Source organism: Pelodiscus sinensis, chromosome 31 (assembly GCF_052426305.1).
Source record: "Pelodiscus sinensis isolate ZL-2025 chromosome 31, ASM5242630v1, whole genome shotgun sequence".
NCBI lineage: Eukaryota > Metazoa > Chordata > Testudines > Trionychidae > Pelodiscus > Pelodiscus sinensis.
The window spans coordinates 6,049,010-6,074,800 of NC_143082.1; the positions used below are offsets into that span (position 1 = coordinate 6,049,010).

A 25,791-nucleotide genomic window follows, 5' to 3' on the forward strand; every position below is an offset into this window, starting at 1 on the left:
GGGGACTCAGCAGGGGGCGCTGTTCTCCAGAGGGGGCAGGGGCTCAGCAGGGGGCGCCGTGCTGCGGGGGCTCAGCAGGGGGTGCTGTGCTCCGGGGGGGCAGGGGCTCAGCAGGGGGTGCCGTGCTGCAGGGGGCTCAGCAGGGGGTGCTGTGCTCCGGGGGGGCAGGGGCTCAGCAGGGGGCGCCGTGCTGCAGGGTTTGTCATCTTCTGGGTGGAATGTCACTCATGGAGTAGCGATTAACAACCCCCTGAGCTCCTCCCACCCCGAAATGTGTGTGTTGGCACCCCAGACAGGCAATTCCATGCGCCTCTCCTTCACTTCCTGCCCCAAAGTGCTGCCTGGGAAGCGGTCCCATCCCCCCACAGCAGGGCCTGGGAGAGCCACCTTCATACCCACAGCTACAGCGTTCCGCCCCAGAGGTGGCTGCATTGCAGTGCTAGGCAGAGCGGGGCTCACAGGCCTGGGCCCCGGCAGCCGTCACACAGAACTGTTGCTGGTTCTCCAGCCCCGGCCAATGCCCAGCACCCACCTTCCTTGCACAGGCCGAAGTCTGCAATCTTCACAAAGCCCTCCGTGTCCAGTAACAAATTGTCCAGCTTTAGGTCTCTGCAGGAAGAGGGTGAGAGGGTCAGTCTGTGCCGGGAGCCCGGACTCCTGGGTTCTAACCCCGGGATGTGGGGTCGACTGGACTGGAGCAGGGAGGCAGGACCCCTGGTTTCCATCCCCAGCCATATGTCTTATCCACAAAGTCCCTGCCTGGCTCTGCGCCTCAGTTTCCCTACCTATTCAACAGGGTGCAGAGTGAGGAGCCCCATCCTGGGCAAGGGAATGTCCCCCATGCCACTTGACAGTCTCTTACCTGTACACTATTTTGTGATCATGCAGAAACTGCAATCCCAGGACGACACAGGCAGCATAGAACCTGCAGGGGATGATGGGGTGGGGTCAGTGCTCCCTGCAGGCTCCACCATACACAGCAAACAAGCCCCCTGGGGAGCTAGATGGGGCTGGGAACCAGGATGCCTGGGTTCTAGGGGGAGCTCTGGTAGGGGAGCGGTGTCCAGTGGTCAGAGCAGGGGGGCTGGGCTCTAGGCCTGGCTCTGGTAAGGGAGCGGTGTTTAGTGGTCAGAGCAGGGGGCTGGGCTCTAGGCCTGGCTCTGGGAGGGGAGCGGTGTCTAGTGGTCAGAGCAGGGGGGCTGGGCTCTAGGCCTGGCTCTGGTAAGGGAGCGGTGTCTAGTGGTCAGAGCAGGGGGCTGGGTTCTAGGCCTGGCTCTGGTAAGGGAGCGGTGTCTAGTGGTCAGAGCAGGGGGCTGGGCTCTAGGCCTGGCTCTGGTAAGGGAGCGGTGTCTAGTGGTCAGAGCAGGGGGCTGGGTTCTAGGCCTGGCTCTGGTAAGGGAGCGGTGTCTAGTGGTCAGAGCAGGGGGCTGGGTTCTAGGCCTGGCTCTGGTAAGGGAGCGGTGTCTAGTGGTCAGAGCGGTGGGCTGAGTTCCAGGCCCGGCTCTGGGAGGGGAGCGGTGTCTAGTGGTCAGGGCATGGGGCTGTGCTCCCTGCCAGACTGAGGTTCCCGGGGAGGCCCCGTGGGCTGGCGCCTGGCCGCCCCGCACTCACGTGGCCCGGGGCTCGGTGAAGACGTCGGTGTGGATGTGCATCATGAGGTCTCCGCCGGCCGTGTACTCCATGACGAAGCAGACGTGCTCGGGCGTCTGGAAGCAGGCGAAGAGGTTCACCAGGAACGGGTGCCGGGAGCTGTTCACTGTCTCAAAGATCCGCTTCTCGCACATCAGGCTGCGGGGAGGGGCCGAGGGAGGGGTCAGTGGCCAGTCGCCCCTGCATGCCCCGAGCCATAACCCCGCTGGACCCCTGCAGACCCCGGGCACACCCCATGTGCACAGAGGCCCAGACAGACCGGATGGGAGCCCAGCCGAGCTGCCATGCTCCCCGTGGGGGCTCAGCAGCAGAGGGGTGGCCTTGGTGCCGTGCCGGGCAGGGAGATGGCTGCCCCAGCAAAGTCTTGGGACGGGGCAGCCCGGATCTCCGTGGCGCTGGGGGGAGGCGCAGGGCACTCACCTCTCCACCTCGTCCCGCGCCACGATGTCGCCCTTCTTCAAGGCTTTGATAGCGTAGAGCTCCCCCGTGCGGCTGTACTCGGAGAGCAGCACCTGCAGCCACACGGCCAGTGTTAGGGCACCCAGCGGCCAGGCCCCTGGGCGGGGAGTGGGGTCTAGTGGTGAGAGCAGGCGCTGGGTGTCCGGACTAGCTCAAATCACTTTTCCGTGTCGTCTCCCTGGGAAGGGGGCAGAGAAGTGGGGAGCCCCCGGGGTGGCCAGGAGAGCTGCGAGCGGCTGCTGGGCTGTGGGGGAGGGCGGGGCGGCGGTGCGCGCGGGGCTGGGGCTGACACTCACTTTGCCAAAGTGCCCACGTCCCAGCACGGCCACGAACTTGAAGTCATCCAGCGTCAGCGGCGTCGCCCTGGGGGCAGAGTGGGGTGAGCAGTGGGCGCTGCAGCAGCTGGCACCTGGCGTGGGGCAGGGAGTCCCCTAACACCTCCCCAGCCCCGCTGGGGGGCTCCCCATCCACACCCCTCTGGGGAGGAGAGCCCTGGGAGGGAGGGGGGCTTCCTGCTTCACCCCTGCCCCCCAACGGACCCCCTATGCCAGCCGGCTCTGGGCAGGGAGAGTCCCTGGTGGGGGTTGAGGGAGGCAGGGGGGCCTCTTGGGGTGGGGTGAGGCTCTGGGCCAAGGGCAGGGCCTGTGGGGAGGAAGGGGACCAGCAGGTGGCAGGAGAAGCGTGGGGGAGGAAGAGGGGGGGGCTGGGGCAGGAAGTGGGGCAGCACCGCTGTTCCCGCCCATTTCCCCTCGTGCTGTGTGCGCAATGACCTGCCTGGCGCGCCTTGGAGGCACTTCCCTGCACATTCACGGGGAAATGAGCAGGAACAGCGGCTCCGGGCTGGGCAGAGGGTTCGGGTGTGTGGGGTGGTGCCAGGGATGTGGGATTAGGGGTACAGGCTGCCCCGGGGCTGCAGTGGGGAGTCAGATCTCCTCCAAGCCCTACGTCTCTGCAGCAGATCCTCGATGGGGGGGGGGGGGAGGCAGAGGTGCCTCTCCCCTCTATGGCCCTGAGCACCCATGTGACCCTTGATAGGGCTACTGGGCACCCCCCCCAAGATTAACAGGTAGGAGTGGAGCTTGTGACAGAGGGGTAGGGCCGGCGGGTGGGGGAGGGGCCCGTGACAGAGGGGCAGGGCCGGCGGGTGGGGGAGGGGCCCGTGACAGAGGGGCAGGGCCGAGGGGTGGGGGAGGGGCCCGTGACAGAGGGGCAGGGCCAACAGGTGGGGGAGGGGCCCATGACAGAGGGGCAGGAGATGTGGCAGGTGCCAGCCTGTCACTTGTGTGGCTGGGAGGCTGGAGCAGGGCTGGGGGACGAGGTTCCCCACCCCCCTCCAGCAAGGTGCATGGGCGGCAGCAGCTGGGGGTCCGGACCAGTAGGGTAGGACCCTGCAGTCTCTGATCGGTCTGGGGGGGCAATGGGGACGGAGGGGGAACCATGGGGACAGGGGCCCCTCACCTGGGCAGGGCGCTATTCCCCGGCCTTCTGGTGTCTCCTCCCGGCGTGAGCTCTTCATCTCCTGCTTGCGGGCTCTGGGGGCAGAGTGGGGGGGTCAAGCAGAGAGGGGCTCGCCTGGCCCCTCACACAGGCTGCAGCAGGCATGGTGGGGCAGCTGAGAGGGCTCCACCATCCCTGGGGAGCGCCAGGGATCGAGGGGCCAGTCCCAGGCTCAGCAAGGCCTCGCCCAGGCTCAGGCTCCCAGGCTCAGTCCCAGGCCAGTCCCAGGCTCAGCTGCCCTCTGGGGTGGCGGGGGAGTCTTACCAGCGCGCCCCTCCCTGGTTGCTCTGCACCGTTGGCTGGCCGGCCTGGTTGCTCCAGCTGGGGCTTGTCTGCGTCCGGGCTCAGCTTCTCGATGGAGATGTCTCTGAATGGCAGGGACAGGGGAGCTCAGAGAGGGAGGCCCATGGGAATCGCCCATAACCTCCCCCCCCAAATCCCAAAGCAGCAGGAGCCTGGGAAGCTGGGGGGATCGGACGAGAGGGGGCGGCTGCTCCTCGTGATCCGCTCCCTGCCCCCCTCCACAGCTGGGCAGGGTGAGGAAGCCCCTCGCCTCTGGGGGCATCTGGGCCCCTGCCCCACCACCCCATGCCCATCAAGGGGATGGCATGGCCACCCCGCCGGGGTGTGGGGCTTGCCCCTGGGGACCCTGCCCCACCCCCCATCCCCAGGCCAGGCGTGGTGAGCTCCAGCCCCCCCGGGCACTCACCCGGTCAGGCTGTGGCGGGCCTCAGAGCTGGGCCCGGCGGGCACGTGGGCTGAGGGGCTGTAGGCGCCGGTGGAGCTGGCAGCAGGCAGGACGCGCCGCAGCAGCCGCACCCACGTGGCGATGTCGATGTTCATCTGACGGGCGCGCAGGAAGGCCTTACCTGGGGGGTCAAAGGTCATGGTGGAACTGGTCCCTCCCCCTATACCCTCAGCGACCCCCAGGTCTGCTGTAGGGCTGGGGATGCCTGGAGACTGCAGTGCCCAGAGCCTGCCCCCTGGCTGGGGGCGGGGAGATAGGGCAGCCCAGCATCAGTCCCCAAGTGAGGAGGGGAGCACAGGCTGGCACTGGTGCCTGGCCATATCGCTGGACTGCGGGTTCAGGCAGGAGGCCCCGGGGGCGCTGACCCTGGGCCCTGCATATGGGGCGCGTCCCTCCCGGGCGTGGGCACCTTGCTGCTTGGAGAAAATTTTCTTCTGCCTCTGGAGCTTGGGGATGCGCTCGATCACGGGGTCGAAGAAGGTCACCTGGGGGGGCAGGAGACCGAGCTGAGGGGGTGTCCTGGGGGGGCCAGGGTAGGGTGAGGTCAAGGCACCCTCCTCAGGTCTGCTCCCCTTCCCCCCACTATCCCCTTGTTCCCTTCTCCCCCCCCGGGCTGCTCTCCCCTTTCCCCTTGGGTCTGCTTACGTCCCCTCTCCCCGCCAACCTGCTCTTCATTCCCACTCCTCCCAGGGCCAGGGCCTCCCTCCCCCATCCATCCCCTGGGGCCAGCTCCCCCTTCATGATCCTGATCCCGCCTCCCCGGGCGTCACCTCAGCCAACAGGGTTCCTTGGGGCTCCAGGTCCAGGTGGATCTCGTGGCGCTGGTTGTCAAGGAAATCCTCCAGCTTGAGGTGCTTCAAGGCACAGAGGCTGCGGTAATCCCGCCAGTACACCGAGATCTCCAGCTCCCGCGCCTGGGGGGCAGAGCCAGGGGTGAGAGAAGCCCCCGGGGTCCCAGGCAGGGCTATGGGACAGCAGGGGGCACAAGGCAGTACTGGAGCCCCCCATCCCTGCTGGATATTTGGGCTAAAATGCCCAGCGGCAAAACACTGGGATCGTCATTAGGTTCCAGTATAAACACTCCTCCTGCCGACATGGGGCCTTTGGAACCCTTTCCTGTAGCTGTTTCTGTTGCCGGAGTGTCGTGGGGGGCAGAGGCGATTACACCCCGGTTACGGCTGGACAGGAGCTGGCTGTGCCCCACCCAACTCTGGGCTGGGCCCGTCCACACTGCAGAGTGTGACAATCCTGGAAGTAGAACTGGGTCTGGGTCCCCGACGCAGTTGTACCCGCAGGATCCAGGGGGATGAGGCAGCTGAGCACAGGAAGCTCAGCTCGGCTCTGTCACTGGGGCTGGACTGGCAGTAGGGGCCCCGCAACAACTAGGCAGGGGCTGGGAGCCAGGATCCTGGGTTCTCTCCCTGGTTCAGAAGGGAGCTGGGCCGAGCGGGGGAGATGCTGTGGGCCAGGACTCCCCAGTTCTAGTCCGAGCTCCACCTGCCTCAGAGAGGCTCCTTTGACCCAGCCCTCATGTCTCCCCACACTCACCCTCTCCAGCTCCAGGGCGAAGGTCTGGTTCCAGGCTTGCTGGCCCACAGGCTTCCAAGCCGTCTGCCCCACCACTGCGTTATCCAGCTTCAGCACGGCGCTCACCTCGTCTGCCAGGAGAAGGGCGCATCACCGGGCTGCCAACCCATCTCCCGCCCGCAACCGGCCCTGTCAGCTGCTGAGCATTCGGGGCAGCCCCAGCACGCAGTGGCCACCACTGTGACGGTGGTTACACCAGTAGCCACCAGGGGGTGCTGTTGACCAGGGGAGCGGCTGCAAGCGGAACGCCCTGCATGCTGTTGTGCCCACCTCTGCCCCAGGACTGAGGCAGCCTCAATAAATTAATTCCATTGAGAGACTCTCCAAGCCCCACATCATGATTTCTCTCCCCTGGGCCCTGGCAGAGGGGTGACAAGTGCTGGCTGTAGCGCGGCTCTGCTGCCGAACCAGCCCGGCTAAGAGTGCCAATGCCCCCGACAGCTCCTTACAACCAGGTCTCACCCGTCAACAGCCACCCTCCAGCTCTGGCCACGCTTGTGCCTAGGCAGAGACAATGTCTGAACCATCCTCTCCCCCGAACCCCACACAGACAGCACCCCCGGATTGCCTCCCCGTCCCTACAACACCCCACATCCAGTCCCCTGATCCTCTCTGCAGCAACCCCCACACTCCCCTGAACCCCACACAGCACCCTCAGATCGCCTCCCCGTCCCTACAACACCCCCAATCCAGTCCCCCTGATCCTCTCTGCAGCAACCCCCCACTTCTCTGAACCCCACACAGCACCCCCAGATCGCCTCCCCGTCCCTACAACACCCCCAATCCAGTCCCTCTGATCCTCTCTGCAGCAACCCCCCACTTCTCTGAACCCCACACAGCACCCCCGGATCGCCTCCCCATCCCTACAACACCCCCAATCCAGTCCCCCTGATCCTCTCTGCAGCAACCCCCCACTTCTCTGAACCCCACACAGCACCCCCGGATCGCCTCCCCATCCTTACAACACCCCCAATCCAGTCCCCCTGATCCTCTCAGCAACACAACTCCCCCCCCCCCAGATCCCCTCCCTCTCTGCAGCAATCCTACAGGATCCCCTCCCCTCCCCTCCCCTGCAGCACAACGCCCCCGCCCTCCCTGGAGGTGCCCAGCTCACTCACTGCTGACGTCCTCAGACTTGAGGGGGGTCCGGCCGCTCACACTGCCACTGCGGCTGTAGAGACCCCGCCCGCTGCGGCTCATGAAGGAGGGACGCGCCTCGCCAGGGCTGTTACAGGGCAGCGAGATGGTAGCGCCGCGGGTCCGGCCAGGCACTGACTCCAGCAGGCCGCTGCAGCCCAACAGCTGCACCTCCAGCATCCCTGGGGCAGGGGGGTGGGGGTTAGAGCTGGGGGCTAGGGAGCCTGGAGCGCTGGGCTCTATCCCCAGCTCTGGGATGGGAGTGGGGGCTAGTGCTTAGAGCTGGGGGAGGGAGGTTGGGAGCTTGGATCCAGGGTGCTCCTGCAGCCCGGGAGGGGAGAGGGAGCTAGTGGTTAGAGCATGGGAGGGTGGGGAGGGGGCTGAAAGTCAGGACTCCTGGGTTCTATTCCAGTTTTCTCACCAACTTGCTGTTCCCTGGGGGGTTTCCAGGGACTGGTACCTGTGGGGCATTAGGGGGCACTGCCCAGGTGGTGGGTACGGGGGGGTTGCCGCAGCGGCCTGGGGGTGCCCAGGTGGAGGGTACGGGGGGGTTGCCGCAGCGGCTTGGGGGTGCCCAGGTGGAGGGTACGGGGGGGTTGCCGCAGCGGCCCGGGGGTGCCCAGGTGGTGGGTACGGGGGGGTTGCCGCAGCGGCCTGGGGGTGCCCAGGTGGTGGATACGGGGGGGTTGCCGCAGTGGCCTGGGGGTGCCCAGGTGGTGGATACGGGGGGGTTGCCGCAGCGGCCTGGGGGTGCCCAGGTGGTGGGTACGGGGGGGTTGCTGCAGCGGCCTGGGGGTGCCCAGGCGGTGGATATGGGGGGGTTGCCGCAGTGGCCTGGGGGTGCCCAGGTGGTGGGTACGGGAGGGTTGCTGCAGCGGCCTGGGGGTGCCCAGGCGGTGGATATAGGGGGGTTGCCGCAGTGGCCTGGGGGTGCCCAGGCGGTGGGTACGGGGGGGTTGCTGCAGCGGCCTGGGGGTGCCCAGGCAGTGGATATGGGGGGGTTGCTGCAGTGGTCTGGGGGTGCCCAGGCGGTGGGTACGGGGGGGTTGCCACAGCGGCCTGGGGGTGCCCAGGTGGTGGATATGGGGGGGTTGCTGCAGCGGTCTGGGGGTGCCCAGGCGGTGGATACGGGGGGGTTGCCGCAGCGGCCCGGGGGTGCTACCCAGGCGGTGGATACGGGGGGGTTGCCGCAGCGGCCTGGGGGTGCCCAGGCGGGGTACCTGTGAGGGGCGAGGGCTTGCAGAGCGTGCTGTACTGGTTGTGCTGGTAGGGGGAGCTGTGGCGGGTGCTGAAGGTGGAGGAGGTGGCCATGATCAGCTCCTCCTTGATGATGCAGCCCTTGGGGTGCTCCTCGGGCAGCTCCCCCACGCGCCGCTCCAGAGCCAGGCGCAGCAGGTCCAGCTTCTGGTTCGACTCGGTCAGCTTCGCCTGGGCCTGCAAGCACCCAGCATGGTACAGCCCCGAGACCCCGGGCCCACGTGCACTCGCACTGCCCCGTGGCCCCCCAGGTACCCCGGCCCTGCCGACACCCCCTCCCAATGCCCCCTGCTCGGCGGATACCCCGCTGCTTGCAGCCCTGGCACCCCGTCCTTGTGACCCTGCCGGGGGAGGGGCAGAACCTTAGTGATGGTCCTGTGGGGGGAGGGGCAGTACCTCGGTGATGGCCCTGCAGGGGGGAGGGGCAGTACCACGGCGATGGCCCTGCGGGGGGGAGGGGCAGTACCACGGTGATGGCCCTGCAGGGGGGAGGGGCAGTACCACGGTGATGGCCCTGCAGGGGGGAGGGGCAGTACCTCGGCGATGGCCCTGCAGGGGGGGAGGGGCAGTACCTGGCGATGGCCCTGCAGGGGGGAGGGGCAGTACCACGGCGATGGCCCTGCGGGGGGGGGGGAGGGGCAGTACCTCGGTGATGGCCCTGCAGGGGGGAGGGGCAGTACCACGGCGATGGCCCTGCGGGGGGGGAGGGGCAGTACCTCGGCGATGGCCCTGCGGGGGGGGAGGGGCAGTACCTCGGCGATGGCCCTGCAGGGGGGGAGGGGCAGTACCTCGGCGATGGCCCTGCGGGGGGGGAGGGGCAGTACCTCGGCGATGGCCCTGCGGGGGGGAGGGGCAGTACCTCGGCGATGGCCCTGCGGGGGGGAGGGGCAGTACCTCGGCGATGGCCCTGCGGGGGGGGAGGGGCAGTACCTCGGCGATGGCCCTGCGGGGGGGGGAGGGGCAGTACCTCGGCGATGGCCCTGCGGGGGGGGAGGGGCAGTACCTCGGCGATGGCCCTGCGGGGGGGGGGAGGGGCAGTACCTCGGCGATGGCCCTGCGGGGGGGGAGGGGCAGTACCTCGGCAATGGCCCTGCGGGGGGGGGGAGGGGCAGTACCTCGGCGATGGCCCTGCGGGGGGGGAGGGGCAGTACCTCGGCAATGGCCCTGCGGGGGGGGGAGGGGCAGTACCTCGGCAATGGCCCTGCGGGGGGGGGAGGGGCAGTACCTCGGCGATGGCCCTGCGGGGGGGGAGGGGCAGTACCTCAGCGATGGCCCTGCGGGGGGGGAGGGGCAGTACCTCAGCGATGGCCCTGCGGTCCGGCGTCTTGGCGGAGCTCAGCAGGCGCAGCACGTTCTTGGCCCCCTCGGACACGGCGTGCTCCACGCGGAAGTGATGGCGCAGCTCCTCGATGCGCAGCTCTGTGCAGCTCAGGTCTGCATTCCCTGGGGGGCAGTGCTGGGTCAGACCCCCGCCCTGGCCGGGGAGCCCTCTGCTAGGCGCAGGGGAGCACGGCAGCAGCACCAGGGGCATCCCTGCCCCCCCACCCTGTGGCTGGGCTGAGGGGAGCCAAGGGCAGCTTCGCTGGACAAAAAAAACCCCTGAGCGGATGTGGCTCCAGGGTCCCATCCCCCAGCCCCTCAGAGAGCAGCCCCCCGCAGTGTGGGGGGCAGGACATGCCAGTGTGGGGGCAAACACACACATGTGTAGGTGCACACACATGTACTGAGCCTGTACACGCACACATAGGTCTATGTACTACACACAGATAACTGCCCCCACATATAAAGCCACATGCACACCTATACACACACAGGCACACATCCCGTGCACACTCACACAGACACACATGTGCACACAAAGAGCCCCTCGCTTCCCATGGGTCAGGAGTCACAAAACATGTGCGACTCCACCAGCCTGCAGGAGCAACTGTATCTCTGTGGGCTCACGTGTGCATGCGTGTGCCCTGCAAGCAAGGTCAAATCACACACACACACACACACACACAGAGGCTGGGGTAGGGGTGCGGTATCACTGGCAGAACCTGATGCCTATAGGTAACCTGAGCTGTTCCTGCCAGCCACCCCCATGACCTGAGTCACACAGGGCGTGGAGGGAAGGTGTGTGTAGGGCTGTTTCTGTGTCCATGTGCATGCATGCAAAATGGTGGGGTGTGGGCGAGACAGTGTGCAAGGACACATGCATGTGCACAGGGGTTGGCGTGTCTGTGTACAGGTGTGCAAAGGGGCAGGTGTGTGCCTGTGTATGGGTTTGTGCAGGGGTGATTGTATACCCATGTACGGGTGTGGCCAGGGATGTGTGTGTGTCTGTGTACAGGCGTGTGTAAGGATGGGCGTGTGCCTGTGTATGGGTGTGTACAGGTGTGCATAAGGATGGGTGTGTGCCTGAGTACAGGCGTGCACAGGGGCAGGTGTATGTCTGTGTACAGGCATGCACAGGGGCAGGTGTATGTCTGCGTACAGGCGTGCACAGGGGCTGGTGTATGTCTGCGTACAGGCGTGCACAGGGGCAGGTGTATATCTGCGTACAGGCGTGCACAGGGGCCGGTGTATGTCTGCGTACAGGCGTGCACAGGGGCAGGTGTATATCTGCGTACAGGCGTGCACAGGGGCCGGTGTATGTCTGCGTACAGGCGTGCACAGGGGCAGGTGTATGTCTGCGTACAGGCGTGCACAGGGGCAGGTGTATGTCTGTGTACAGGCGTGCACAGGGGCTGGTGTATGTCTGCGTACAGGCGTGCACAGGGGCAGGTGTATGTCTGCGTACAGGCGTGCACAAGGGTAGGTGTATGTCTGCGTACAGGCGTGCACAGGGGCAGGTGTATGTCTGCGTACAGGCGTGCACAGGGGCTGGTGTATGTCTGCGTACAGGCATGCACAGGGGCTGGTGTATGTCTGCGTACAGGCGTGCACAGGGGCTGGTGTATGTCTATGTACAGGCGTGCACAAGGGTAGGTGTATGTCTGTGTACAGGCGTGCACAGGGGTAGGTGTCTGTCTGTGTACAGGCGTGCACAAGGGTAGGTGTATGTCTGCGTACAGGCGTGCACAGGGGCAGGTGTATGTCTGCGTACAGGCGTGCACAAGGGTAGGTGTATGTCTGCGTACAGGCGTGCACAGGGGCAGGTGTATGTCTGCGTACAGGCGTGCACAGGGGCAGGTGTATGTCTGCGTACAGGCGTGCACAGGGGCAGGTGTATGTCTGCGTACAGGCGTGCACAGGGGCTGGTGTATGTCTGCGTACAGGCGTGCACAGGGGCTGGTGTATGTCTGCGTACAGGCGTGCACAGGGGCAGGTGTATGTCTGCGTACAGGCGTGCACAGGGGCAGGTGTATGTCTGCGTACAGGCATGCACAGGGGCTGGTGTATGTCTGCGTACAGGCGTGCACAGGGGCTGGTGTATGTCTATGTACAGGCGTGCACAAGGGTAGGTGTATGTCTGTGTACAGGCGTGCACAGGGGTAGGTGTCTGTCTGTGTACAGGCGTGCACAAGGGTAGGTGTATGTCTGCGTACAGGCGTGCACAGGGGCAGGTGTATGTCTGCTTACAGGCGTGCACAGGGGCTGGTGTATGTCTGCGTACAGGCGTGCACAGGGGCAGGTGTATGTCTGCGTACAGGCGTGCACAGGGGCAGGTGTATGTCTGCGTACAGGCGTGCACAGGGGCAGGTGTATGTCTATGTACAGGCGTGCACAGGGGCAGGTGTATGTCTGCTTACAGGCGTGCACAGGGGCAGGTGTATGTCTGCGTACAGGCGTGCACAGGGGCAGGTGTATGTCTGTGTACAGGCATGCACAGGGGCAGGTGTATGTCTATATACAGGCGTGCACAGGGGCTGGTGTATGTCTATGTACAGGCGTGCACAGGGGCTGGTGTATGTCTGCGTACAGGCGTGCACAAGGGTAGGTGTATGTCTGTGTACAGGCGTGCACAGGGGTAGGTGTCTGTCTGTGTACAGGCATGCACAGGGGCAGGTGTATGTCTATGTACAGGCGTGTACAAGGGTAGGTGTATGTCTGTGTACAGGCGTGCACAGGGGCTGGTGTATGTCTATGTACAGGCGTGCACAGGGGCTGGTGTATGTCTGCGTACAGGCGTGCACAGGGGCTGGTGTATGTCTATGTACAGGCGTGCACAGGGGTAGGTGTCTGTCTGTGTACAGGCATGCACAGGGGCAGGTGTATGTCTATGTACAGGCGTGCACAAGGGTAGGTGTATGTCTGTGTACAGGCGTGCACAGGGGCAGGTGTATGTCTGTGTACAGGCGTGCACAGGGGCAGGTGTATGTCTGCGTACAGGCGTGCACAGGGGCTGGTGTATGTCTGCGTACAGGCGTGCACAGGGGCAGGTGTATGTCTGTGTACAGGCGTGCACAAGGGCAGGTGTATGTCTGCGTACAGGCGTGCACAGGGGCAGGTGTATGTCTATGTACAGGCGTGCACAGGGGCTGGTGTATGTCTATGTACAGGCGTGCACAAGGGTAGGTGTATGTCTGTGTACAGGCGTGCACAGGGGTAGGTGTCTGTCTGTGTACAGGCGTGCACAGGGGTAGGTGTCTGTCTGTGTACAGGCGTGCACAGGGGCAGGTGTATGTCTGTGTACAGGCGTGCATAAGGATGGGTGTGTGCTTGTTTACAGGGTCACACAGATGAGCTCCTTGTACCAGGGCTGTGGATGGGACTGTGATGCACTGGGGCATGTCCCCGCTCCCTGGGTAGTGGGGGGAGGGCAGTGTGGTGGGGGCTGGGTGTAGCGAGCAGTGCCATGGGGACCAGAGGATTGTGGGAGTTTGGGCAGCATAAGTATCTACAGCAGGAGCTTATGGACATCACTGCAGCCCCCACCCCGCTGCCCCTTCTTGTCACCCCCATTGCCCAGTGCCCCATGGCTCCCCATCCTGGATCCCCTCCCACCTTGTCCGTCCTCCCCGTCGGGCGGCACCGCGTCGGCCTGCGCAGCTCTGCGGATCTGCATGCGGATGATGTTGATTTTGGTCTTGCTGTCTTGTAGCATCTGCTGGGCCGTCTGCAGCAGCTTCCGGTCCTGGGGAGGGGGACAGGCAGAGCAGTTGGCGGGGGGGCTGCTGAGCCCAGAGCAGGTTGGGGGGTCCGATCCCTCAGATCAGGAGCAACTCCCTGTCCCAGCCCAGTCCTTGTGGGGCAAACACCTCTCGTCCCCCAACGGCTGGGTGGGCCAGGGAGTGGGGTCCCCTCACCCCACTGGGAGTGGAGGCATCAGCTGCACTTTCTCTCTTCCTGCCAGAGCCACAAGGTTCGGGGGAAACTGAGGCCCGGGGTGGGAACAGGGCAGCGTCCCTTTAAATAGTTTGTCAGTCCTTGAGCGTCCCTCGCTGGGTTCTGTGCCAGAGCAGCGGAGTGTGGGTGTGGCCCCTGCAATGGGGACGCAGCTGGGGCTGGGCCGGGGGCTGTAAGGATAAAGCCTTTTTCTGTAGCCATATTATAAACGCTAATGCAGGGCTGGGGAACCTCTTCTGGGTCAGGGGTTGCTGACCCACAGAGAAATCAGTCGGGGGCTGTTCACAAGTGAGAAGCAAAAACCACTAGTGCCAAGGGGGGCCCAGCCTCGTAGATTTCGTGTGCTCCAGACCTACAGCAGGGGCCCTGATCCTTGGGGGGTTGGATCCAGGCAAGCCAGGGGCGGCATCCGGCCCCCGGGCCTGAGGTTCCCCACCCCTGGCCTAAAGCCTTCGGCCTTGGTCTGCAGCCAGATGGAAGGAGCAGCAGCCATTAGCTGAGCAGCAGCAACTCGCATTCATTCAAAGAGCGTGATCCCAGGTGGCCAAGAGGGGACCCTGCTGCAGTGGCACTAGAATCAGCAGAGAAAGCAGCAGAGCTTAGGATGGGGGAGGAGAGCTTGGTGGGGCCGCACTGTGTCTGACAAGGAACCGCCTCTGGATGGGCTTGTGAAAGCCTCTCTCCTTCCTTGTTCCACCCTCATGGTCTCCACTTCCCTGTGCCGCGACTGAGGGAGCTCTGCAGGGTTCCTTAAGGGCTTCTGCCTGCTGCAGAATCCACCTCCCTGGGTGTAAAGGGGGGTGGGGGCTGTTAGAGACCCACCTCACAATACCATAAGGTGGGGAGTAAAATTCTAGTCAAAGATCTGGTTAAAGCAGAGCGAAGGAGGACTGGAGTTTCCCTCTATGCACTAAGGCTGCTAAGGGTATTTCACTAATCGAATAGTCGATGCATTTTTGCATTGACTATTCCATTAGTGGATAGGGCAGCTCTGCCCCTTTGAAATGCCGCCACGGCGTTTCAAAGGGGCAGCGCCATACAGCTGATCCCAAGCCTAGCACTGCACGGAGCCCAGAGTCAGCTGGGGAGCCTAGCTGACCCCAGGCGCCTCGTGGTGCTGCTGCTTTGAAGTACCCCTCCCTTGCACCCTGCTTGCTGCCTCTATCTGATCGAGGCAGCAAGGGAGGGGGGAGCAACTAGTGGACTCTCCTGTCGACTAGTCCATAACATCCCTACTATAAACTGGGGTCCAAGAGGAAGTTCTTTGGGAACCAACTCCAGACACAGCCCCCAGATCAGAGCTGCCAGACCTCTGCCCTGTGCCAATGACACTGGGCAGAAACTGGAGCCCCCCCGTGGACCTGACCCTGAGGGGCCAGCAAGCAAAGTCCAGCTGTCTCACTGGGCGTGGTGAGCCGTGTATGCTCAGCATGGGCCTGCTGATGGTTTACAGAGGTTACGGATATTCCTGCACAAGGCTCTTTCGCTGATAGACCCCTCCGAGCGGGAGGCTACCCCTGAGCCCACAGAAGGGCAAGGGTGGGTCGGTGGCCCTAGAAATGGGGACAGGCGGGTGCCCCTAGATCAGGGATAGGGAACCTTTATAGGGTGGGGCGCCAATGACCCACAGAAATATCAGTAGGGGGGTCACGCACAAGTTAGAAAAAAAGACACATTCACCTCGCTTACACTCAGCGTGGGGTGCTGGGGTTCCATGTGTGCTCCAGCCCTGGGCGGAGGGGGGGGGGCAGGCAGAGCCAGCTTTCCCCGCTGCAGGGGTGGGGCTGTGGGCCAGATCACAGTAAGCCGGGGCCGTAGGTTCCCCACCCCTGCCCTGGAGAATGCGAGCGATAGGGTGGCTGATAACTGCTGTGAGAGATACACAGAAGGAGGGGGAAGGGCTGGTAGAGAGCCAGGAAAGTGGGGGAGGAGCTGGGGGGCAGACCCAGGGCAGGGTGGGGAGAGGGGCCTAGAAAAGGGAAGGGACAGAGGTGAGGGAGGGGCTCAGAGGCAGACCTGGGGGGCACTAAGGAGTGCAGGGGAGGGGCTCTGGGGCTTGTGGGGGGGCTGTTCCCAGGTGCCCCACCCCCAATGAGCCATGGTCCCCCAGGAACTGCATGTGGCTGGGGGTCGTGACCTGGGGTGGTTGCGGGGGAGGGGCAGGATGGTTAACTCTACGCCTGCTGCTATAATGAACTCTGCCTTCATGGCCCTGCAACTATCCCCCCCCACTCCGACCGCCAGCAGATGGGCTGAGCAGAAGCTGGGGGGGGGGCACTAGCCGTCTTCTCCCCTCCTGCCCTGCCTGTTTCTTTCCCTGCTTGCGGGGTGGGGAATTTGGGAATTTGGTCCCACGGCCAGGGTGGAGGAAGGGGAAGGGGGTGAATTGAACCAGCAGCGGGGGAGGAGGATGTGGGGGGAGGGGAAGATGCAGAGGCGTGAGCGGGGAGGTGGGAGTTGGGGGGCAGAGGGCAAAAGGAGGCCAGGAGGAAGGAGGACCTTGGGGGGCTGGAGAGGCAGGAGGAGGAAGCGGCTTGAGGGGCCAGGTGCAGAAAGGCAGGGGCAGGGGAGGGGAGAAGTCTAGAGATGAGGGAGAGGTGGGGAGCCAGTGGCCAGGCAGGGGAGAGGGGCCCCCTCACCTTGGTGGAGCCGTTGGCGTACATCTGGATCATGTTCTCTGCTCCCTGCTTCACCTTCAGCTCGATGTTCAGCTGCTTCTCCAGCCCGGCCAGGCGGTGCTTGTTGGCAGCCGAGCGGCTCAGGCTGTTGGGTGACTGGGGGGTGTCTGTGAACGGCGAGCGGGGGTCAGTGGTGCCTGGCAGGGGGTGCCCCCCAGCACTCAGAGGGGCTCAGGGCAGGGCTAGCAGGGGGCTGCAGGTCGGGATTGAGGGGCATCAGCAGAGCTGAGGGGTCTAATCCCTGCTGGAGGGTCATGCCCCCTGGCTGAGGAGGGGAGGGGCACTCACACCAACCTGCCCTCCACTGTCCCCGCTGGGGCTGGGCTCCATCCCGGCCTCGCTGGGTCATTTCAGAGACAGCAGCCGGGTAACAAGGGCAGCTGCCTGGTCCAGCCCAAACAGGGTCTGCACCCAGGTGACAGCTCCCTCCCACCTCCACCCCTCACTCCTGACCCTTCGTGGCCCTGCTAGCCCAGCCCAGCGCTGCCAGTGCTCCTCAGTCCCTAGCTGCAGCTCCCCCCATCCCAGCTCTGGGGTCCCCAACCATATGCTATTTGGGGGAGCTGGAGCACTGGCTAGGGCTGGATTTGAACCCAGGGCTTACCGACGCCTTTACCCCGCAGGTGTGGGGGAGGGAAGCCCCAGGATCTGCCTCGTGGGGGAGAAGTTGTGGGAACTGATAGGAGGTTTCTCCCCTTCACTTGGGTCAATGCACCTAACACATCTCCTTGGGCAGAGCGAGTCAAATCCCGCCTGTGCCTGGGCTGACCCCTGCACCTGGCACCCCAGAGGTGGCTGCACTTTGGCACCAGGCAGGGAGTCACAGAATCACAGAACTGTCGGGCTAGAAGGGACCCCAAGAAACCCGCCTGGCCCAGCCCTGACAGGATTGGCCCAACCTGTCTTTACAGGGGCAATTCCACAACTGCCTGCAATCACATGGGTGGCGTGTGACCCCCCCCTCCACCCAAAGCCCTGCCCCTGCCCCTGCCCCTGCACACCGAGCCCCCAAACCCTCCTTGATAAAAGGCCTCTCTGGCCTGTTATACCCACTGCCTGTGCTTGGCCCGTCCCAGAGCCCAGCTCCCCCTGGAGTTAAAAAGCTTTGCCTAATATCCAGCCGGAATCTCCCTTGCTGCAGATGAGCCCTGTTGTGTCTTGTCCTACCCCTGTGGACGTGGAGGCCAGCTAAGCCCCATCCTCTTGGTAAGAGCCCAGCACGTGCCGGGAGACCGTTCTCAGCTCCCCTCGGGCGTCCGTCCTCAGACCCACCCTGCCCAGATCTAGGCCCCGTTTGCGAAACCTTGGATCATTTTTGTGCCTCTCTCCAACGTGTCCACGTCTTCCCTAAGCGCGGCGCCCGCCACTGGACACGGGACTCCAGCCAGGGCCTCGCCAGCCCGAGCAGAGCGGGACCCTCACCTCCCGGGGCGTCTACACGATGCCCGTTAATCCACCCGGACTGAGGTCAGCCTCTTCCATGCTGCCTGGCGCTGGTGACTCATAATCCGTCTGTGATCGGCAGCTGCCCCAGACCCTCCCCGGCACCACGAGTGCCTGCCCAGCCGCTGCCATTCTCTGACGGCGCGTTTGATTTCCCGGCCTGAGTGAAGGGCTTTGCCCTGAACTGTTCTGAATTCCAGCTTGTGCATTGCAGGCCGGTGCTCCAGTCTGTCAAGGTTGTTTTGAATCCCAGAGCGCTAGCAGCCCCTCCCCGCCCGGCCTCAGCCTCAAGCTTTGTAGCGCCCTCTCCGCTCCGTTATCCAAGTCACCGCTGAGAGTACGGACTAGAACTGGGCCCGGGGCTGATCCCCGAGGGACCCCTGGACACGCCCTCCCGTCGGGCAGCAAACCAGCGAGAGCTGCTCTCTGAGGGTGGAATTCTACCCACTTGGGTGCCCACGCTGCGGACCCGCACTTCCCTGTTTGCCTGTGAGAATCTCATGTGGGACTCCTGCCCCAGAAGCCCAACTAAAATCAAACCCTACCACAGCTACCGCTTCCCCCATCCCACAACCAGCGACCCAACAGAGAGGGAAGTTAGGTTGGCCTGGCACGACTTCTTGGTGACAAATCCCCCTTAACCCTACTGTGCCCTGGGCACTCACAAACCGATGGTTAATACTTTGTTTCAGGGCCTCTCTCACCAGTCAAATCAGTCTAGCACTTCTCAGTCCTCTGTGCTCCCCTATGGACAGGACAGACGTTTGCCCTTCTCTGGTCCTCTGAGACCTCGCCCGCCCTCCAGCAGCGCTCACAGATAATTGCTAATGGCTGTGAGATTGGTGCCGCTCGTTCCCTAAGTAGGACACACTTCATTGGGCCCTGCTGCCTTGACTCCATCTAACTCACCTAGCTATTCTCTAACCTGATCGCTCCCTAGTTTGCCTCCTGTCCGTCCCCCCTTGTCGCCCAGACGTGCTGAGTATCTGATCCCCATTAATCTTTTTAGTGAAGACTGAAGCAAAAGAGGCATTAAATCCCCAGCTTGCTTGACGCCGTCCCTTGTCAGCTCCTCTTCCCCGCTGAATAGCAGACATGCACTTTCCTTCATCTTTCTCCTGCCTTTAATGGATTTAAAGGATCTCTTCTGGCTGTCTTTTATGTCCCTTGTTCGGTGTAATTCATTCTGTACCTGAGCCTGTCTGAGGGCTCTCCTGGGTGCTTGTGCTGCACTTTTGTTCTCCTCCCAAGCAATCTGCCTAGGTTTCTCTTTTTGTAGGTTTTTTTTTTGCTTCTCAAATCAGTAGAGAGGGCCTGCGATGGAGCCATCTTGGCCTCTCCCTGTCCTTTGCCTCAGGATTGTTGGCGATTGTGCCTTTAATAGTGTCTCTGACACCCCGCCAGCTCTTCTCCATCCGGAGAGTTTCTCCCGATTGTTCTTATTCCGCGGCTCTTGTTCCTCCCTTTCCTTAGAGTCACCAAATCTGTCATTTCCTGGCCGCTTTCGCCCAACTGGCCTTCAGATTCCTGCCTGCGGGTCCAAATCCCGCACTGTCCCCCCCGCCCCACACACCCACGGTTACTTCCTCCACTTTGTGGAACAAACTGCTGGGCCTGGCACATTCCAACAGCTGACTGGAAATTCTGTGCTTTACCATGTGACTGGTCCACAGGGCCGTCCCTGGAGGGGTGCGGGGTCCAGGGACCCCCCCCCCCACTGCAGGCCCTGCCCCTGCCTTTTCCTGCCCCTGCTCTGCCCCACCTTGCCCCCAACTCCCCTTCCACCATGCCCCACCCCTGCTACACCTCTTCTTGCCCTTGCTCTGCCCCCTCTTGCCCCCACTGCACCCCTTCCCCAAGCAACTCCACCCGGCCCTACAGTGGTGGAAAGTGAAGTGACTCAGCCCCAGCCTGCTCTGCTTTGTCCCCCGAGCCGGAGTCACTCCAATTCCAGCCGCCCCGGTGAAGCAGATTGACCCTTGCTGCTGCCCCACACTCGGCCCCCGGGTAATCCCCCAGGCTGTCCAGGGCCCCACGGGCTAACATCACTATGGGGGGGCATCCTGTCCATAGGATGGTTGGGACAGTCACCGCGGGGCCCCCAAAGTGCAGGGCCTGGCTCTGAGCGGGGGTCAAGGCCCCGTTCACGCAGGGGCAGGGGTTTGGCTCTTTCTGTTACTCGCTCTGGAAATGCCTCCCCTGGCTGGGTGCTCTAGAGGGGACCCCCACAAGGACAGCGCCCCTCCCCCTTTCTCTGTACCCGCCACTGCTCTGGCTGCTGCCCCCTGCTGGCCCTCAGAGCACGCGCGTGTATCCTTGTGTAATGCAGCCCCCTTCCTGGCCCCGCCTGGCCTTCCTCCCCAGGCTGCCCCCCAACCCCATGCCCCAGTCACGAGCCGCACCCCCCCACGCGGCTGGAGGCCGATGCAGCCCCAATGTAGCAGGGGCCTTTCGCGGGTGGGGGGCTGCTGGGCTGGGCCAGGCCGGGCAGCGCTGGAGCTTTTGTTTTTCTATCTCGCTAGAGGAAGCAGCCGAGTAGTTTCCTGCCTCGGACTCCCCAGCTCGCGCTGCAATTCGCTGCTGGAGCAGGTGCCGCATGGCGGCTTCCTGTTGTGAAATCCCAGCCTGTGGTACAGCCCAGGCGCAGGCCTGGCACCGAGAGGACACCCCGGCTGCGTGGGGAGGAGGGAGCTGGGTCTGTGAGCCCCAGGGCCTGCACTGCCCCCAGCCCTCCGTGGGGCCAGCTCTGCCGTGCAGCCCGGATCCCCATGGCAGAGCAGTTCTATGGGCCCACCTCCCCCGGTATCCAGTCTCTGAGGGTGGAGGCTGCCTGCTACCACCAAAGAGGGAGGAATCCACTCCCAGGGCTGGGCCCTCCTGCCCCGACAGCTGGCGAGTTGGATGAAGAGCTGCCTCTTGGCACGAGCACTGACACTCTGACCCCAGAACCCAGAGTGGGGGCTCCTTGCCCACTCTGTGGGTGTTCAGAGCCTCCTTTCCCACCCCAGACCCCAGACAACCCCCCTTCCCCCACCCGCCGCCTGTTTGAATTCTGCCTAACTCTTGGCCTCACCAAGACCTAGTGGCGAGGAGTTCCGCTGGTTACTGCTGCCAGGGCTGATGGAGACTCGTCTGGGTGCTATTTAGCACCTGCTGCCTTGTGGCTCCCTTTCTGCTTCTTGCATTGCAGCACAGGAGGAAGAGCAGTGCCCCGCCCCAGGCACCCCTCTGGGAGTCTGTCTGTCCCAGCCCCAGGCACCTCTGTCCTCCAGGACGGACAGCCCTGAGCTAGCAGCATCTCAAGACCCCCTAGCGCACGGAGCCCTGAGCCGCCAGGCTGGGTCCACTGGCATGGATCCCCCTCCTTGCCCCGTGTGACCCCACTGGGGTCCGCCAGCAGTGAACCCTGCTCCCTGCCCGCCCAGCACCGCCCCCCGTCTCCCGCCCCCTGACCTCCACTCTCCTCCGGCTCCTTGACCATGATGTGGGCGTCCAGGTGCTGCAGCTGGCAGTGCAGCTGGTGCAGTTTGCGGTCGGAGCCGCGCAGCAGGCTCTCCACGCTGGCCAGGTTGCGGCGGTCGGTGGTGGCCCGGCGCAGGTTCTCCGCCCCCTCCTTAATCTTCAGCTCCTTGCGGATCTCGCGCCGGATCCGCTCCTTCTCCTCGTCCAGCCGCTGCTGCACGCTGCTGGCCGCCAGGTCGGGGCTGGGCTCCAAGGCCAGCTGCTCCAGCACCGACCAGACCTGCTCGCCCTGCAGGGGAGAGAGCAGGTGAGGGGGCCCTGCAGCGCCCAGCCCTGCCCGCCTCCTCCGCTGCCCCGCGCCAACCTCCTCCTCAGCTGCCCCCTCGGGCCCTCCTCCTCGGCTACCCCCTGCCGGCCTCCTCCCTGCCACCCACATCCTCAGAGGCCTCCTGCCAGCCCCCTTGGTGCTCCCCACTAGTCCCTCTCTGCCACCCCCCTCTATAGCTGCCCCCCAACAGCCCCTTGACAGCCACCTTTACAACTGCCCCTACAGCTCCTTCGCTGGCCCCCCACCTGCCTCTCCTGAACCATGCCTCTGCTGGCGCACTGACCCCTCACTTCCCCCCATGCGGATGGACTCCCCCATCCTAGCCCCCTGCCCTGGCTGGGAAAGGGGCTAGGGGTTCCTGGACAGGGCTCAGCCGGAGAAGCGAACGTGATGCAGCCACCCCATCAAGCTGGCACACCGGAAGAGTGCAAGGGGCTGGCCCTCTGTGCCCAGCAGGCAGGGCTGGTGGTTTGGGGCTGATCTGGGTGCATCTGTCCCTGGTCAGACCCTCATGGGCTGCTGAGCTCACGGAGGGCAGGGAGCTTGGGGGCTGACTGGCTCCTCTACAGACGGGCCGCACTCCCAGCGCTCAGCCCCGAAGTGCCCCAGCTGGGGCATGCTTGGCCACTCATCCTAGAGCCCAGCGGGCACGAGATCCAGCCACAGCAGCCCTGGGCCTCGGCTCCCCCATCCGGGAACTGGGAGACCAACCCGGGTCTCTTCCCCAGGGAGGAGGAGGGGGAATCCCAGTCGGGTTGGCAGTGCCTGGCCCAATGGGAGCAGGGCGATGCCTGTCGGGCTCGGAGCAGCCTCTGGCACCATGACGGGGCACTGGGGCGGGGTGATCCCAACGGGGGCCCTACTGAATGAGGACAGCACCAGCATCCCCACACTCCGGGCTGGGCCAGGATCTCTGGGGAGGAGTCCGGGGGGGCTGGAAATCTGCCTCCAGGATGTTCCCAGGGAGCCCCATGAGCTCCCGGCTCCCCTTGCAGGCCTGGCAGATTTCCAACGCCCGCACCCCCGGGACGAGGCGCCTTGGTTAACGTCACCCCGGGGAGCCGCCCTGGCTCGGGGGAGGGGGCCTGGCTAGAAGATGTCAGGGGGGCCTAGATGGGAGTTGAACCGTCCCTTCCTCTCTGCCCCTCCCCCTCGGCAGCTTGCAGGCAGCTGGCGCAGCAGCAGCCATGGCGGGGAAGGAAACGTACTCTGCCCCCTGCATGGTGCACCAGCCCCACCCCGGTTCTCAGGCCCGCCCAGCGCCCTGCCATGCAGAGCTCTAGGACCAGCTGATTCCCCTGCGCCCCCCAGTCTCTGCAGGCAGCACCAGCCCTCCCTGTGAGTCCCCCCCCAACCCCACCGGCCCTTTGCCATGGCTGGGCCACCGTCCCTGTCTCCACTGTGCCGGAGCAGCGGGCTGGGGCAATTCACATCCCCGTGGGGCCCCCACCCAGCCAGGTACCTCCAGATCTTGCTCAGAGCAGGAGTCTGACTCCGACATCCTGGCCCGGGGGGATCCAGGCCAGGCCAGGCCCTGTCCGTCCTTGGGTCTGAGCTGGGCGACACCCCCCTCCTGTTGTTCGGAGTCTAGCCCCCCCCACCATATCACAAAACCACTTCCCCTTCCTGCACCTCACAGCACTGCCTCCCGCCACCCGAGCGCTGCTGGACCCGCCCCCGCCCGGCCTGGGCCCAAGGGGTTAACGGGAGTGAGAGCCCCCCAGAGCCAGGCTGAGCTTGGGGCTGACTCGCACATGCCCCCAGGGAGACCCCCTGTGCTCCAATCTCCAGGGACCATACACCCCCACCCCCCAGAAGCTTCCCAGACCATCTCTTGAGTCATCCCAAACCACACGCCCTGGCGCTGCTGCCCCCAAATGCTGCACACTGGGCCCCCTGACAGGGGCCAAGCTCCCCCTAAAAACACCCCAGGGCAGAGCCTCCAGGCCCCAAAACTGGGACGTTCATACATGGATGTCTGCTGAACAGCCCCTGCGCCCCACCCCAGAGGTGGCTGCATCTCAGCACCAGGTGAGGGATCCCCAGAGGCTGGTGGGGGGCACTCTCTCTTCACCCTCATCAACTCAGTACTCGAGACTCACCAGCCCTGAGCTGCCCCGGGGCAGGCAGCTTTCTCCTGCCATTGACCCGGAGCAGGGCCGGCGCCCGCACGGTGTGGGAGGGGCAGCATCCTCCCCTGTGCGACCACCCTGCTCCCTCCTGCTACCAGAGTTCTGGGGGGTGCTGAGTGTGGGGAGGGGTCAGATTGGGTAACGTGCTGCCCAGTCCCCACCCCGGAGCTTCTGACAGGCCCCAGTAAACAAGGCGTGGGCTCAGCAATGGGCACTGAGCTGGAAGGCAGGACACCCGGGTTCCATTCCCAGAGCCGCTGGGTGACCTGAGCCCCTGCCCCCACTCCCAGCAGCACAGCGCCCCCTGGTGTCCCTCTGGGGAACCCCCCTTGAGCTGCCCAACCCCCCCCCTGCAGCACAGTGCCCCCTGGTGTCCCTCTGGGGAACCCCCCTTGAGCTGCCCAACCCCCCCCCGCAGCACAGCGCCCCCTGGTGTCCCTCTGGGGAACCCCCCTTGAGCTGCCCAACCCCCCCCTGCAGCACAGCGCCCCCTGGTGTCCCTCTGGGGAACCCCCCTTGAGCTGCCCAACCCACCCCTGCAGCACAGCGCCCCCTGGTGTCCCTCTGGGGAACCCCCCTTGAGCTGCCCAACCCACCCCTGCAGCACAGCGCCCCCTGGGGTCCCTCTGGGAACCCCCCTTGAGCTGCCCAACCCCCCCCTGCAGCACAGCGCCCCCTGGTGTCCCTCTAGGGAACCCCCCTTGAGCTGCCCAACCCCCCCTGCAGCACAGCGCCCCCTGGTGTCCCTCTGGGGAACCCCCCTTGAGCTGCCCAACCCACCCCTGCAGCACAGCGCCCCCTGGGGTCCCTCTGGGGAACCCCCCTTGAGCTGCCCAACCCACCCCTGCAGCACAGCGCCCCCTAGTGTCCCTCTGGGGAACCCCCCTTGAGCTGCCCAACCCCCCCTGCAGCACAGCACCCCCTAGTGTCCCTCTGGGGAACCCCCCTTGAGCTGCCCAACCCCCCCTGCAGCACAGCGCCCCCTAGTGTCCCTCTGGGGAACCCCCCTTGAGCTGCCCAACCCACCCCTGCAGCACAGCGCCCCCTAGTGTCCCTCTGGGGAACCCCCCTTGAGCTGCCCAACCCCCCCTGCAGCACAGCGCCCCCTGGGGTCCCTCTGGGGAACCCCCCTTGAGCTGCCCAACCCCCCCTGCAGCACAGCGCCCCCTAGTGTCCCTCTGGGGAACCCCCCTTGAGCTGCCCAACCCACCCCTGCAGCACAGCGCCCCCTGGTGTCCCTCTGGGGAACCCCCCTTGAGCTGCCCACCCCACCCCTGCAGCACAGCGCCCCCTGGTGTCCCTCTGGGGAACCCCCCTTGAGCTGCCCACCCCACCCCTGCAGCACAGCGCCCCCTGGTGTCCCTCTGGGGAACCCCCCTTGAGCTGCCCAACCCCCCCCTGCAGCACAGCGCCCCCTGGTGTCCCTCTGGGGAACCCCCCTTGAGCTGCCCACCCCCCCCTGCAGCACAGCGCCCCCTGGGGTCCCTCTGGGAACCCCCCTTGAGCTGCCCAACCCCCCCTGCAGCACAGCGCCCCCTAGTGTCCCTCTGGGGAACCCCCCTTGAGCTGCCCACCCCACCCCTGCAGCACAGCGCCCCCTAGTGTCCCTCTGGGGAACCCCTCTTGAGCTGCCCACCCCCCCCTGCAGCACAGCGCCCCCTAGTGTCCCTCTGGGGAACCCCTCTTGAGCTGCCCACCCCCCCCTGCAGCACAGCGCCCCCTAGTGTCCCTCTGGGGAACCCCCCTTGAGCTGCCCACCCCCCCCTGCAGCACAGCACCCCCTGTCATGGTGGGGCATTGGGGCCAGCACAGACTGGAAGGCAAGAAAGCAGCCCTGGCTGAACTCCCACCCGCAGCGCCCCCCTAGTGGTACAGGGGGGCCAACACTGACTCAAGGTCTCCCACCCAGCCCGGACCCAGGCAAAGCTGCTTTGCCCAGGCTAGGCCAGGTCCCAGCACACGACCAAACAACTGCAAGAGAACCAGAACCGCAGAGACTCAGAACCAGTAAAGGGGGCAGGGGCCATTCTGCCCCAGGGACTGGCCTCAGTTGCAGCTCCTGGTGTCCCTCCAGTTTTGCACCCCATGCCTACAGCCCAGCTATCAGCCCATGTCCAGGGGTCCCCCTGACCTCTGGGG

General features: G+C 64.8%; 1 protein-coding gene across 4 annotated transcripts in view; it reads right to left on the reverse strand.

Moving 5' to 3' along the window:
• PKN1 (protein kinase N1) overlaps window positions 1-25,791 on the reverse strand; it is a 55,493-nt gene that overhangs the window by 5,801 nt on the left and 23,901 nt on the right. For 3 of the 4 annotated variants that reach the window (XM_075902233.2, XM_089774825.1, XM_075902232.2), the window contains 17 exons: window positions 21,184-21,481; window positions 16,249-16,394; window positions 13,268-13,397; window positions 9,633-9,778; window positions 8,299-8,512; window positions 7,060-7,260; window positions 5,903-6,012; window positions 5,125-5,268; window positions 4,764-4,839; window positions 4,316-4,475; window positions 3,871-3,973; window positions 3,568-3,641; window positions 2,406-2,472; window positions 2,071-2,162; window positions 1,612-1,788; window positions 863-925; window positions 533-609 (listed from right to left, as the gene is read on the reverse strand). In XM_075902233.2, coding sequence (XP_075758348.2) covers window positions 533-609; window positions 863-925; window positions 1,612-1,788; window positions 2,071-2,162; window positions 2,406-2,472; window positions 3,568-3,641; window positions 3,871-3,973; window positions 4,316-4,475; window positions 4,764-4,839; window positions 5,125-5,268; window positions 5,903-6,012; window positions 7,060-7,260; window positions 8,299-8,512; window positions 9,633-9,778; window positions 13,268-13,397; window positions 16,249-16,394; window positions 21,184-21,481 — 2,278 coding nt within the window. Of the gene's footprint in view, window positions 1-532; window positions 610-862; window positions 926-1,611; window positions 1,789-2,070; window positions 2,163-2,405; window positions 2,473-3,567; window positions 3,642-3,870; window positions 3,974-4,315; window positions 4,476-4,763; window positions 4,840-5,124; window positions 5,269-5,902; window positions 6,013-7,059; window positions 7,261-8,298; window positions 8,513-9,632; window positions 9,779-13,267; window positions 13,398-16,248; window positions 16,395-21,183; window positions 21,482-22,982; window positions 23,139-25,791 lie in introns of those variants that run through there. The other variant, XM_075902231.2, reaches the window with a different exon arrangement.